The sequence below is a fragment of the Arachis stenosperma genome, chromosome 4, assembly GCF_014773155.1.
Source record: "Arachis stenosperma cultivar V10309 chromosome 4, arast.V10309.gnm1.PFL2, whole genome shotgun sequence".
Taxonomy (NCBI): domain Eukaryota; kingdom Viridiplantae; phylum Streptophyta; class Magnoliopsida; order Fabales; family Fabaceae; genus Arachis; species Arachis stenosperma.
The window spans coordinates 150,695,915-150,708,115 of record NC_080380.1 but is presented as its reverse complement, the minus strand read 5'-3'; the positions used below and the strand labels follow the sequence as shown (position 1 = coordinate 150,708,115).

Genomic DNA, 12,201 nt, shown 5'->3' with positions numbered 1-12,201 from the left:
TCTAAAATCTACATACGAGACTCATATTACCTCAGCACAATTAAGCATGGACAATATAAAAGCTTAAATGATTATATGAAGAGGTTTGCAAAGGCAGCGATGAAAATTCTTGACCTTTACCCTGAAGTCTATTTACACGCTTTGAAAAACGGGCTTCATCCGAAAAAGTTTCAAGAAGCAATAGCAATAGCAAAGCCCAAAACACTAGCCGAATTTAGAGATAAGACAATATGACAAATTGAGATCGAAGAACTACGAGAAGCAAGGAGAGTAGAAAGACCACCACCATGCAAGGACGATGATAAGCAAAACAAAACAAGCCATATCCGAGACGGCAAAAGACCTTTTAAATTGACACCAAAGTTCGATTTCTACACGTAGTTCAATAAAAAAAGAGAGGATATAATAAAGGAAATCTTACATGCTAAAATCATCAAACCCTCCTAGCAAGGCAGGAACCTATCAGGACTAAAAATACGTCGATAGAAGCAAGCAATGTGCTTTTCACCAAAAATTTGGACACACAACAGATGAATCTGTGATAGCAAAGGACCTCTTAAAAAGATTGGCGCGACAAAGACAACAAACCCCCGATAACGGAAAAACAATCGAACCTATCTTTAGCTTCAAAAAACAATACGAGGTGGCTTACCCAAAATCAACCCCCACAACAAGAAAAGTCATTAATTGCATCTCAAGAGGATTTGCATGCCAAGGAATTATCAGTTCGGCCAGAAAAAAGAAGTTACAAGAACCATGCCAAGGAATTTGCATGCTAACTTTGTGTTCAGTGTAGCATATCAGAACCAATTCAACAATTCATTTGCTAATTCATTCGCTGCTAAAAAGAATTTAGAAATTAATAGAATGCCTAAAACTATATCTTAGAGACTAATATAATAAAATTTAAATTTTAAAAACTAAAGTAAGAAAAATCATAAATCTACTCAGTAATGTCATTATTGTTGCCACTGCTCCCATAATGCTGATGTTGTTATTAGTTGCTCTGATACTTGATAGATTATAACGGATGGATATTTTATCATAATTATTAATTAATAATATTGGAATTATAATTTAAAAAAATAACAAAAAGTAATTTCAGCAAATATTTTAAATTGGATTTATAAATAAATAATTATTTTAAATGTTAATAATTTGTCTTGATCGTCTTCTGAATAATCTAACAATATGATGTCTTATTTTTTTTAATTAGACATTAAAATACAATATTTTAAAATAAGTGCATGAATAACAAATCTGCTCTATAATTTTGAGTTTAATTTTAAAGTGATATCTAAATTTATAATCGAGTCTCGAATTCATTTCTAAACATAAAATTGTCTTAAATTTATCTCTGAACTTAACAACAATTACCCTTTAGGTATTTTCAACAACGAATTGATGACGTAGTTGAACGGAGACTATGCTAAATTTATAAACGTCATTGTTTTCTTTCTAGCCCCAAATACAATTGAATTGTTTACTCCACTCGTTGCCACCTCGTCACTCCCAAAATTGACTCTCCTCTCTACTCCCATTCCCGCCGTCCCAAGTCTTCTCTCATTGGCCGCCGATGCCATGTTGCTGGCCTTCTCTCCACTGCTAAGTTACTTTCTCTTTTTTTTGATAACTTTTAAAATGCCGAAAAATGTGTGATCATCGATTATCTGAAACAATTTATCAAAAAAGATCTAAAATTTGACAGTTCATTCCATTTTCTTCTATTTACGCGCTGGTTTTCTACTACGAAGATGGTACTGTTAAGGGGAGAGGAGAGTTCGTTATGGTAAAATTCGAAAAAAAAAAAAAAGAGAGAGAACGAAAGTTGAAGGATTTTTCCAAATTCACCTTCATCTTTATCTTCAAAAAGAAAACGATGACGTTTATAAATCCGGCGTGATTTCCATTTAAATATCTCGTCAATCTATCATCAAAAAATCCTTTAAGATGATCGTTGTTAAATTTAGAAATAAATTTGGAACAATTTTAAATTTAAGAATTAGTTCAAAATTCAATTACAAATTTAGAGATTACTTTAATGTTTGAGTTATGATTTGTTCATCCATGTTGATGTGAAGAGAGAGAAGAGGGGGGGGGGGGCGATGCTATTTTCTAAGATAAGAATTTGAAAATGTGGGACCACTATTTTGCTACACAATCTCTACTTTGCAATTGTTGGGAACTCGAGGAATCAGAACAATGTGGTCTTGCATGGATTTTTTTTTCTCTCAATGAATATCCTCCTTATCTTCTAACAGATCACAGGTTCAATCAGGGCGGAGCTTTGTAGGGAAGGGCTAAAACAATTAATAAAATTAATTTTAAGTTTTTAATTTTTCTTCTTTTTTTAAAAAATATATAACCTATTTAAAAATAAAATAGTAAACTCAAATAGCGAATTATCCTTCTAAATATCAATAATTTATATAAAATAGAAAGTTAAAATTTGACTAATTAATAAACATATAACATTCTTTACTTATATATATATATATATATTATGAAAAAAACTTTAAACAAAATGCATACATCCTTGGCTCAATTGTGCATAATGCCACAATAGTGTTTTATTTTAGTTCTTTCATCGATATTATTATTATTATTATTATTATTATTATTATTATTTATGCTAAATACAAATTTTACATGACTGAAGACACACTTTTTATTATTGATAAAAAAATATCTTTAATTTTTCTTGAATCGTTCCTTTAATATTTTAAACGGTTTTAAGGATATTTAATCATTTTAACCATACCCAACTAAAAAAAAAAATTAAATCACAAGACAAATAGTTATTTCTCACCATAAAAAATTTATACCCTAACAAATCTATGAATGATTATTTACACTAAATCACAAGAATGATTATACTAGCATAACTATTTATGTATAAATATATGTGTATCTTAACTCATTTTTAATATATATTTTGTATTTAAATATATATTATATATTAATAACTGATTTTGTGACTAATTTTAATACACATTTAACATAGTTGTAATAAAAATTATAACGAATGAACATTTAATTTAATAGTATATTAGTACAAGTGCACAAGTAACCACAAATTAGAAAAATATAAAAGAAATACTTGATCCGAAACTAAACTGTAAGCACTGCAAAAACACATTTCATTAGTTTTGAAAGGGAGACCGCAACTAGGGGTGGCAACGGGGTAGGTAGGAATGAGTTTTTGCTTTACCCGACCCCGTCCCACCATACAACAACCTACATAGAATTTGTCCCGTTTTTATTCGCGGATAGTAAAACGTTGAATCTTAACCCGTTCCTATAATTATTAAAATCCAATAAATAAAATTAAATTTCAAAATTTATATAACCATCATCATATACATAACATAAATTAAAATAAAAATTTAAATATGATACAATATTATTAATCATTTACTAATTATTTTACATATATTATACATATTATGTATTAAAATTATATATATAGCAGAGCGAGTAAGGACGGATATTACCTAAACCCGACTCCGTTCCGCCCTGCTAGAAACCTGCCCCGAGCGAGTAGAGGTGGGATGAGTACCCGCGAATTCGGGTGGTATTGCCATCCCTAATCGCAACTAAAGTTTTAAGGGTAACACTGTGGTGAAGCATGTCCCTTATTATTTAGGGTTAAGATTAATGAATGGATTAGATCGAATAAAAATTGAGAAAGATCATAGGCATAGCGAGAAGTGTTCATATATAGCTTAATGTCAAATGTTAATGCTATGAAAGGTTTTGGCACCTTTAAAAAGATGGGCAGACTAGAAATCCGTCACTTAAGCTGAGTTTCGAAGTTTGGAAGAAAGACAAAAATTGAGTCTCTGTATTGTGTTTAGTGCAAATTGTATAAAATTAAGTTATGCCTTAGTATTTTTTTTTTAAGATAAATATGAAGAATAAAACAAGTAAAATGACCTAAATACTCTTGTTAATTAAAAAAATAAAAATAAAATAAACCCCAATCCTCAAAGCTCAGCCTCATCGTTGCTTCTCCCATAACGTCACAAACGACACCCTCTACTCCTTAAAGCTTAGCCTCACCTCATGCTGGCCAGCCTCCACTCTCCGACGGCAACAACGCAGCCTTCTTCCCCACCAATCGCCTCTACTTTTGACTCCACCTCTCTCTCCATCCGCCTCTCTTTTGTTTTTGCCACTATCACTGACTCTCCTTATAGTCGAGATCTGTGTTTGCATCTCCTCTGCTTTGCCATTTCCATTGCCTCCCTCCTTGTCATCGAGATCTATGTCTCCCGCTCCCTCTCCTTGTTAATTGTAGTTGTTGTTGTTGAGGTGGAATGGCAGTGGTGAGATATCATGATGGGAGTAGGTATAGCGGTGAGGTGAGGGATTAGGGGTGGTGCTGCAGTGGTGAAGTGAAGGATATAGAGGTGTTGTAGAAGTAGCGGTGAGATGTGGGTGGAATGATGAGTACAGTGGTGGTGAACATGAGGAATATGGGCTGGGTCAGGGAGGCTCCTATGTCCCCATTTTTTAGAAGCGCGCTGAAAAGATTAAAATTAATTTCAATTTCTATTCACCAAATACAAAACTTAGTCCCAGTCCTAGGAAACAAATACATCCTTATGGATTGCCACGATAGGGTATACTAATGTCAAATGTTAACGCTATTCATTTCTTTGTATCTTCTTCAAATATCCGAGATAGAGTATACTAATACTCATCCAATATGCGAAATGTGAAATGTCTTAAAAAGACCTCTTGTTCTTCCTGGTTGCATTCTTTCTCTAGTACATTATTAAATCCGTTATTTCCTATCCCAAATTACATCCATATTCCTAATTCTAGCAGTTCCAGTTTCCAAATCAACATTCTTTCAGAAACACACCAAAATAAGGCATTAAACCATCAAGACAGAAGAGAAAACTAATTCATATCTTTCAACCTCTGTTAAACTACCAACCATTGGCGATAACAAAAATAAGGCATTTCAACGTATTCCTCAGCACACAAATTTAGGCATGACAAGCAGAGGCAGGAGTGTACCTAGATTAAAAGAAAAGACTATCGTACAGACTACGTTCTCATTTAGATGTACTTGAGGCCAGAAATATACTGTTGCCTAGTGATTAGATACTGAGCCAGGGAATATATAACTCCTAATATACCCAAGATCTTAATCTTGAGAATATCTGTACATGCAATAGGGAGCAGATTAAGGGGTAAGGTTATCCACGGGGGTGAATCACTCTGCTTTGTAAAGCTCCATACATACCTGTTGAACAGTATATGACTTGGGAACGTGAGAACAAGGAGGGCCAAGTTCTTTACCACAAATATCCAGTCAGGCCCACCGATTTGAAGACCCCATCCTGTATTACCATGCCAGACATCTTCCCATATGCTGTAGAGGGCTGTCAAAACGAAGTAGACAGATATAACAGCAACCACAGGAAAATATCTATGTTTATCCCCAAAACCAGCAACAAAATCAGAATCTTGATTCAGTAGCAGCAGGATAGGAGCCAGGAAAAATATGGCACGGTTCGAACCACCGGTAAGGTTGATATTCAAGACTAGGCATATAGCGAAACACATAATTGTGGCAACATTGCCAACGGCAGGCATCCAGGATCCATCAGCAGCCATCCTCTTAATTGTAAAGGAGGGAACAGTAGAAGCCCGGCGATGCTGCATGAATCTCATTCTTGGAAGGAAACTAGCAGATGCACTTTGACCGGAATTGCTGTGTCTAATGCCACCTATATCAATAGCCTTCTCCCTTAAAATTGAAGCAAGTTTATATTTTATCTCCAAGGCTATTAGCATAAAGATTGCCGCATACAAACCAAGAAGAGATGTCCTGGCCCCCTCAATGGCTAGCAATGTTGTAAGATTCCTCTCCTCCTCGCCCAAATTTCCTATTTCAGTGTCTTTAAGAATATTTTTAATTCTCAGTTGGCCCTCCAAAAGATAAGTAACTGGAAAGAGAGCCACAAGCAGAGCGAATACCCAGGGCAAAAGCTTTGTGCTTGAGGCAGAGGGCAGATGAGTGAAGACAACAAATACAGAGGCACAAACCATTGTGACCACAATGAGAACATGCAGAATGCCTGTCCAGACAAAGTATTCAGCAGAAATGTAGACTCCCAGGGCAACCCCCATTGCAATGGAATAAAATGTCCTTAATTCAACAATATATTTAATGGGTATGATAGATGTAACAGATGCTAGCGTGAGCAAAATTGCAATAATAAGCAACCAAGAAGGCCAGGTAGGCTTCCCTGCCATGTAGCCATAAATTGAGATATCATCAGCCGAATGGCGGGCAGTCTTGATTAGGTCTGACTGGTAAGTCAATGACAAAGGGAGAGGGGGCTGCATCAGAATAAAAAGCAGACCAGTTGCCACTACCAGCACTAGGCTTCTTTTGGCAGACTGCAGGGAAAACGAAAAAGCTCATTATCAGCCTTTAGTACCGCATCAACCAAAAATAATTTTTAATTGGTTATGAAACGTGGCTAGCAAATAATTTCCAATGAACATCAAATAGTTCTCACGATTAACAACCCAAACTAAACTGAAAAACACTGAATTGAATAGTTATACATACCAAAACATGAGAGAAATGAACAGCGACGATGGGAATACAAGCCAATCCAGTCAAGAGAATGCATGATCCCAGGATTAAACCATCTGAAGGAGACCTTCCATTCCACCACTGAAGTGCTTCAAAAATCGTTTCACGACAAAACCATACAGATAAGGCAACCACAAAGGCATGCGCATAACCTTGCCAAGATTTCATCCTAGAACCTGTTTTTGATCTATCCCTATAAATTCCAGGAATAGCATAATATAATCAGGCATAAAATAAAGTCTAGAGGCATAATACAAGTTAGGATCCTTCCAAACTATTTTAAGAATTTAGAATAACTTGCCTATAAAGAAGCAATGGAGGGGTAACAGCTAATAATAGAAGAGCCGATACCCATACTACAGACTTTGATGCAATAAACAACATGGCGAGCTTTGAAGAATAAAGACAAGTCAAAATCCATACTGCTTTTCCTCCGATTCGTTGATCCACATGTAGCCTTCTCACCAAACCCAAACCCAATAAAGTTGTCATCACAACCATATAGCTAGGATACATCACCTCATCCTCAAACCCATAATAGTAAATGCTGGAGTAATTGAAGAACCGATTCTCGATGTAGCATAAGAGTAATGCATAGCTTATCAAGCCAATCTCGGATAAAAATTTTAACTTCGAAGGTAGAAGAGCTAAACCAGGAATAGCCATTGCCAGGACAGCATTTGCTATTATAAGTTTGCAGAAAGATTTCAGGGACATGCCTGCTAGCCAAATATTTAAATCCCAGAAGTTGTGAAGCACAAACCATGTAACCATTAAACTCCCAAGAACAACAAAAGCAAAGTAAGATGGCAGGCTCTTCTTTTCAAAAAATCGAGCCAAATAAAATCCGGCAACTGCAGGCAGAGGAAGGAACTGCAAGTCAAAAAGTAAATAATCAATAAAAAAGAGTAAGGAAAAACAATAAAGGTTAATCAAATTGAATATGTAACGACCGAAGTAATTAACATTATCATCATCCACCAAAGAAACCAGCAGCCAAGATTAGAATATGTTATGAAAAAGCTATGCATCTCATAATATGAAAAGCCTCCTTTTTTCCTAATGGTTCATAAGTTGTTTCATTAATCTGATTGAATTTTAGCATACCATGTTATTCCCCCATTTCCACTTCTAATTGATGACAGCATCTTGTAATTCTTTCAGAATTAATCTGTCGGTTATAAAGAAGGAAAAATGGAGAACAATTATTAAAAAAGAATGCACACATCATCTACAATAGACTGTTGATTTCTGTGTTCGATATTTGATGAAGCAAAAGACTGATTATTGATCATCAGCACAGTGGCAATGATCGGATCATCGAAGAAATATCTCAAGCTGATCTTAAATCCAGGCAATTTAAAGTAAAAACAGTTTCTCACTCAAGAACCTAATTAAACATAGTCTCCCCCATCTCTCTGTGCTAGGCGCCACCACACAACCCAGAGAGAGATCACCAGATATATCTTCTTGATATCAATCTAAAACTCCCATACTAAAAATTTGAACAGAAAAAATCCAGATCATAAATAAGCAATAGAAAAAGAAATAACATATCCCACAAGTTGCAAAAGTAAAATAAATGAAAATCAACTGAACAATTTTTGGCCATCAGCACAAGACATCTAGATAGTTGACACTAATCAACCAAAAAATATGCATACTACAGTCTCAACATAGACAAGAACAAACCTTAACAAAACCAACCAGAGTGAATCAGACTACTATTTTCTTTGCAACCACTTGCAGATTCCAAATATATGTAGACACACTCACAAAACCACATGTCTCTAAGGTTTATCAGTTCATTATAACCAGGAACGCCTACTGGTTTTTGCACACCTTGGTTTGCTAGTCTGGCTCCAATAGAATATCACAAAGAAAATGATGCAGGAAGTTGAAGGGTTATTGAGGATTTATGATGGTAGAGAAAGGGTAAGCTATGATGGTTAGACTGATAGGAGTCACCTATTGGATGGTTTTTCAAATTCTTAACATGTATAACAGCTCTAATTTAATTGAAAGGCTTCCTCATGTTACTTAGTTAGAAAATGAAGTGAGATGACTCAGATGAGAGGATACAAGTCCTCACAATGTTGGCATTGTGTTCAAGAGTTCTTCAAACACCATTTTGCGCTTGACAAAGTCACCACATTGCTCGTTTACTCAATTTTCTTTTTCCTTTTACTTTTATAGCCTTTAGTGACTCCTTCATTATCCACGTTGTAAGATCATTATCACGGCATCACCTTTCTACCCCCCCCCCCCCCCCCCCCCCCCGCGAAAATTAATAAATTAAGAAAGTCTCCTATCATCTATCGAAAAATAAAGCAATACCATTCAGATAGGTCTACCATAACCTATACCACAAGCATCAAGAACATCAGAGACAAGCAATAATGCTGAACATATTCCAGGTATAGGAAGACTAAAACCACCAAATATGAACAAACAAAAACAACACCTAATTAACAATAAGGTAATGCCAACAAGCTTCCAGGCAGCTAGCTAATCAATGTGATAGACACAATCAGCGATCAAGAAAACCATCATATTGAAAACAAAGCTGAACCTGCTTACCAACACTGGGAACCCAATGACGACAGCTCCGGCAGCGCTGACCACAATGGCGGAGGTGGTAAAAGCCACAGAGCTGAGGGCGTCCGAGACCATCCCCATGGCATAGGAACCAGCGGCAGCAGCCCCTCCAAGCATAGTGATGGTGACCAGAACATAATTCAAGGGTGGGGGCACCTGAATGTACCTCCCAAACGAGTGGAAAACCACCCTAACCTCCAAAGCAACGACAACGGCCACCAAAGCCACAGCACCATTGACGACCCTTATGCTATGAACCTGGTTCTCATTCTTGGTGACCCACCACAAAGCACCCTTGGTGGAGGCATAGAGCTGAAACAAAAACGGCAGGAAGAACAGGAGAATGAGGTCGCAGAAGGCAGCAGCAGAGGAGAAAACGAGGGCGTAGTGCGAGCCAAGGTGAAAGACAAGCGGAAGGAAGAGAAGGTAGAGGGTGTGGACACAGCTTTCGAGGGGTCCGAGGATGTAGCTGTCATGAGGAACTTCGCCGCCATGGAACCTGGCCCTGGGGGTGGTCTTGAAGGAGGAGAGGCGGGGAATGGAGAAGAGCCAGTAGAAGAGGGAGTTGAAGGCGGCGAGGTAGTAGGCGGCATTGCGGATACCGACAGCGGAGACAGTGGCCCAGGTGAAAATGGATGAGGCGGAGATAGGGGCGGAGGCTAAGAGGAGGCGCTCGAGGGAGAGAGCGATGGAAGGGTTCTCGAGAGGGAGGAAGCGAAAGTTGAGGGAGCACCAGACGCCGACGAGGAAGGTGGTGTGGGCGCAGAGGAATGAGGAGAGGAGGGTGAGAGGGAGGGAGGAACTGAAGGTGGCGAAGAGTGAGGGCGAGGCGAAGAGGAAGAAGCAGAGTTGGGAGAATATGAGTGTGAGCCACACGCCGAAGAAGGAGGGAACCTTTGAGGTCACCACGGAGTCCAGGATGTAGGAGATCATCAGCCCCACCACCAGAACGGATGCCACGGGGGCGCCGCCCAGGTCCAGCAGGAACATGGCGGAGGGAACCAGCGCCATCGCGATCCGGTAGTTGTGGGTGAAGCCGGTGGGGTTCTTGATGGATCTGGAGGATGAGGATGTGGAAGGGGAAGCGGAGTGACCACGCTGGTTGCCATGGCTCTGGGATGACGAATTCGATTCGGTGGAGCTAGGGTTCGAGCTTTGCTGGGATTGGGAATTGGAGAAGGAGAATGAGGGAGCGCTGCTCGAGCTTGATATGTAGGGGCGGAATGATCGAGGCTGCAGCTCCGGCGGCAGCATTTCTTTCTTTTCCTCCTTCTTCTTCTTCTCAGCACACGGCGGTGGTGATTGTCGTTTTGTGATGTGATGTTACTACTACTTTTTATCAGTTGAGTTGACTCAGCTCATACACCTCACTCGCCTCGCTTACAAAACTTCGATGACGATGCACATTGTCTTCCTCCACTCTCCACTAACCTCTTTTTTTTTTGGGTGGGGGGTGTTTGGACTTTGGAATACCGAATACCTTCGTCTACTGAATTGCACTCTCCACATCTCTTTTGATTGTTTTTGACTTTTTGTTGGTTACATTGCAGTACAGAGTAGTCAGTATGCTTCTGCTTCTGCTAAACAAGGCCGTTTCTTTCGGAAGAGTCTTTGGGCTCAGGGTCGCGACTATTTTTGACAGCTCGCTGCAATACATTAAAAAGAAACAAAAAGCGGTATGGGCCAAAATGCTCTACATAATCTGGAAACCAGAAAACAGATGCTACGGGCCCAAAAATGCATAGCTACTAATGTCTGAATTTTCATTTTTAATTGAGCAAGCTATCGTTCTAACCATAATGAACGAACAAAACTAGTTTGATATTCATAAAATATGATTTTTATGTAACAAAAATATTCAAACATTAATTTTATTCATGTGTAGATTTTTTAACATTTCAAACTTTTATTGGTATAAATGCCAATTTTTTGTCTTTCCTACAAAAAAAAAAAAGTCAATTATCTGGATAAAGGTGGTTATTAGGGTTAGGTAAGGTGACATATCTTCGGGGAGGGGTAGGTCCCTCCCTTTTTATAGTCCGTATTCGGGTGAGTCCCTTGTGGTCGGTCCACTATTTTAAAAGCTTTTGTTAGCTGTTCAAACTCCACGTGGTGAGAGACGTGTTCTCCTAAGTTTTAGTAGTGTGATCGTCAGGTCGGCCGCTCAGATTTAGATCCGGGTCACTGGCTGGTCGGGCCAGAACATTAACATTATAAATTTTTATGAATAAATACAGTAGTTTTCTCTTTTTAATCAATAAAATCGACTAAAAAAATAACAAAAATAAAGGACACTCATATTTCCGTGTTGAACAACTTATGATTATTACTAAAACCACTATCTCAAAATTATATGAGCAAGCCTTAAATTTTAATATCTAAAATAGAATGCAAGATTGCATATACATAAGGATGGCAATGGAGCGAGTAGGAGCAAATTTTTATCCTATTTGACCCCGCTCCACCTTACAATAACCAATATAAAATTCGCTTTACTTTTATCTTCGAATAATAAGAAATTGAATATTAATCCGTCCTTACTGCTCCCGCCCCTATAATTATTATAATCTAACGAATAAAATTAAATTTCAAAATTTGTATAACCATTTTTTGATATATAATATAAATTAAAATAAAAATTTAACAATAATACAATATTATTAATTATTTTACTAATTATTTTATATATATTATATATTAAAATTACATATAATATATGTATACTGGGACGAAGATTCCATAAATCCGACTCTGTTCTATTTAAAATTTTATCCCACAAAAAGTTCGCCTTCACACTGAAATCGGATAATTATCTATTTCGATCAGATAAAAACAGAATGGATACTTTTAAATTTGAATAATGTTGTTATTTCTACATATAGTGATATACTCTAAGTAGGAATGCCGAATGTAAGAAGATTAGAATTTCTTCCGTTAATTGTAATTGTTTCCCCCTTTTTCTTTAACTTTTGTCCATTTAA

General features: G+C 37.3%; 1 protein-coding gene across 1 annotated transcript; it reads right to left on the bottom strand.

Annotated features, from left to right (window-relative positions):
• Positions 1-3,874: 3,874 nt before the first annotated feature.
• On the bottom strand, positions 3,875-10,708 carry LOC130974246 (uncharacterized). Its single transcript, XM_057899046.1, has 4 exons — positions 9,203-10,708; positions 6,924-7,495; positions 6,596-6,815; positions 3,875-6,420 (listed from the first exon to the last, which is right to left on the bottom strand). Exons 1-4 carry the CDS (start codon positions 10,472-10,474, stop codon positions 5,071-5,073), a joined length of 3,414 nt encoding a protein of 1,137 aa, XP_057755029.1. The 5' UTR covers positions 10,475-10,708; the 3' UTR covers positions 3,875-5,070.
• Positions 10,709-12,201: the final 1,493 nt, after the last annotated feature.

Excerpts from the sequence above, each read along its gene's own strand:
- LOC130974246 (XM_057899046.1), bottom strand. The coding sequence starts at position 10,474 with ATGCTGCCGCCGGAGCTGCAGCCTCGATCATTCCGCCCCTACATATCA. Across the intron at positions 7,496-9,202 it reads TCATTGGGTTCCCAGTGTTG|TTCCTTCCTCTGCCTGCAGT; the intron begins GTAAGCAGGTTC and ends TTTGACTTGCAG. Across the intron at positions 6,816-6,923 it reads CCTCCATTGCTTCTTTATAG|GGATAGATCAAAAACAGGTT; the intron begins GCAAGTTATTCT and ends TGGAATTTATAG.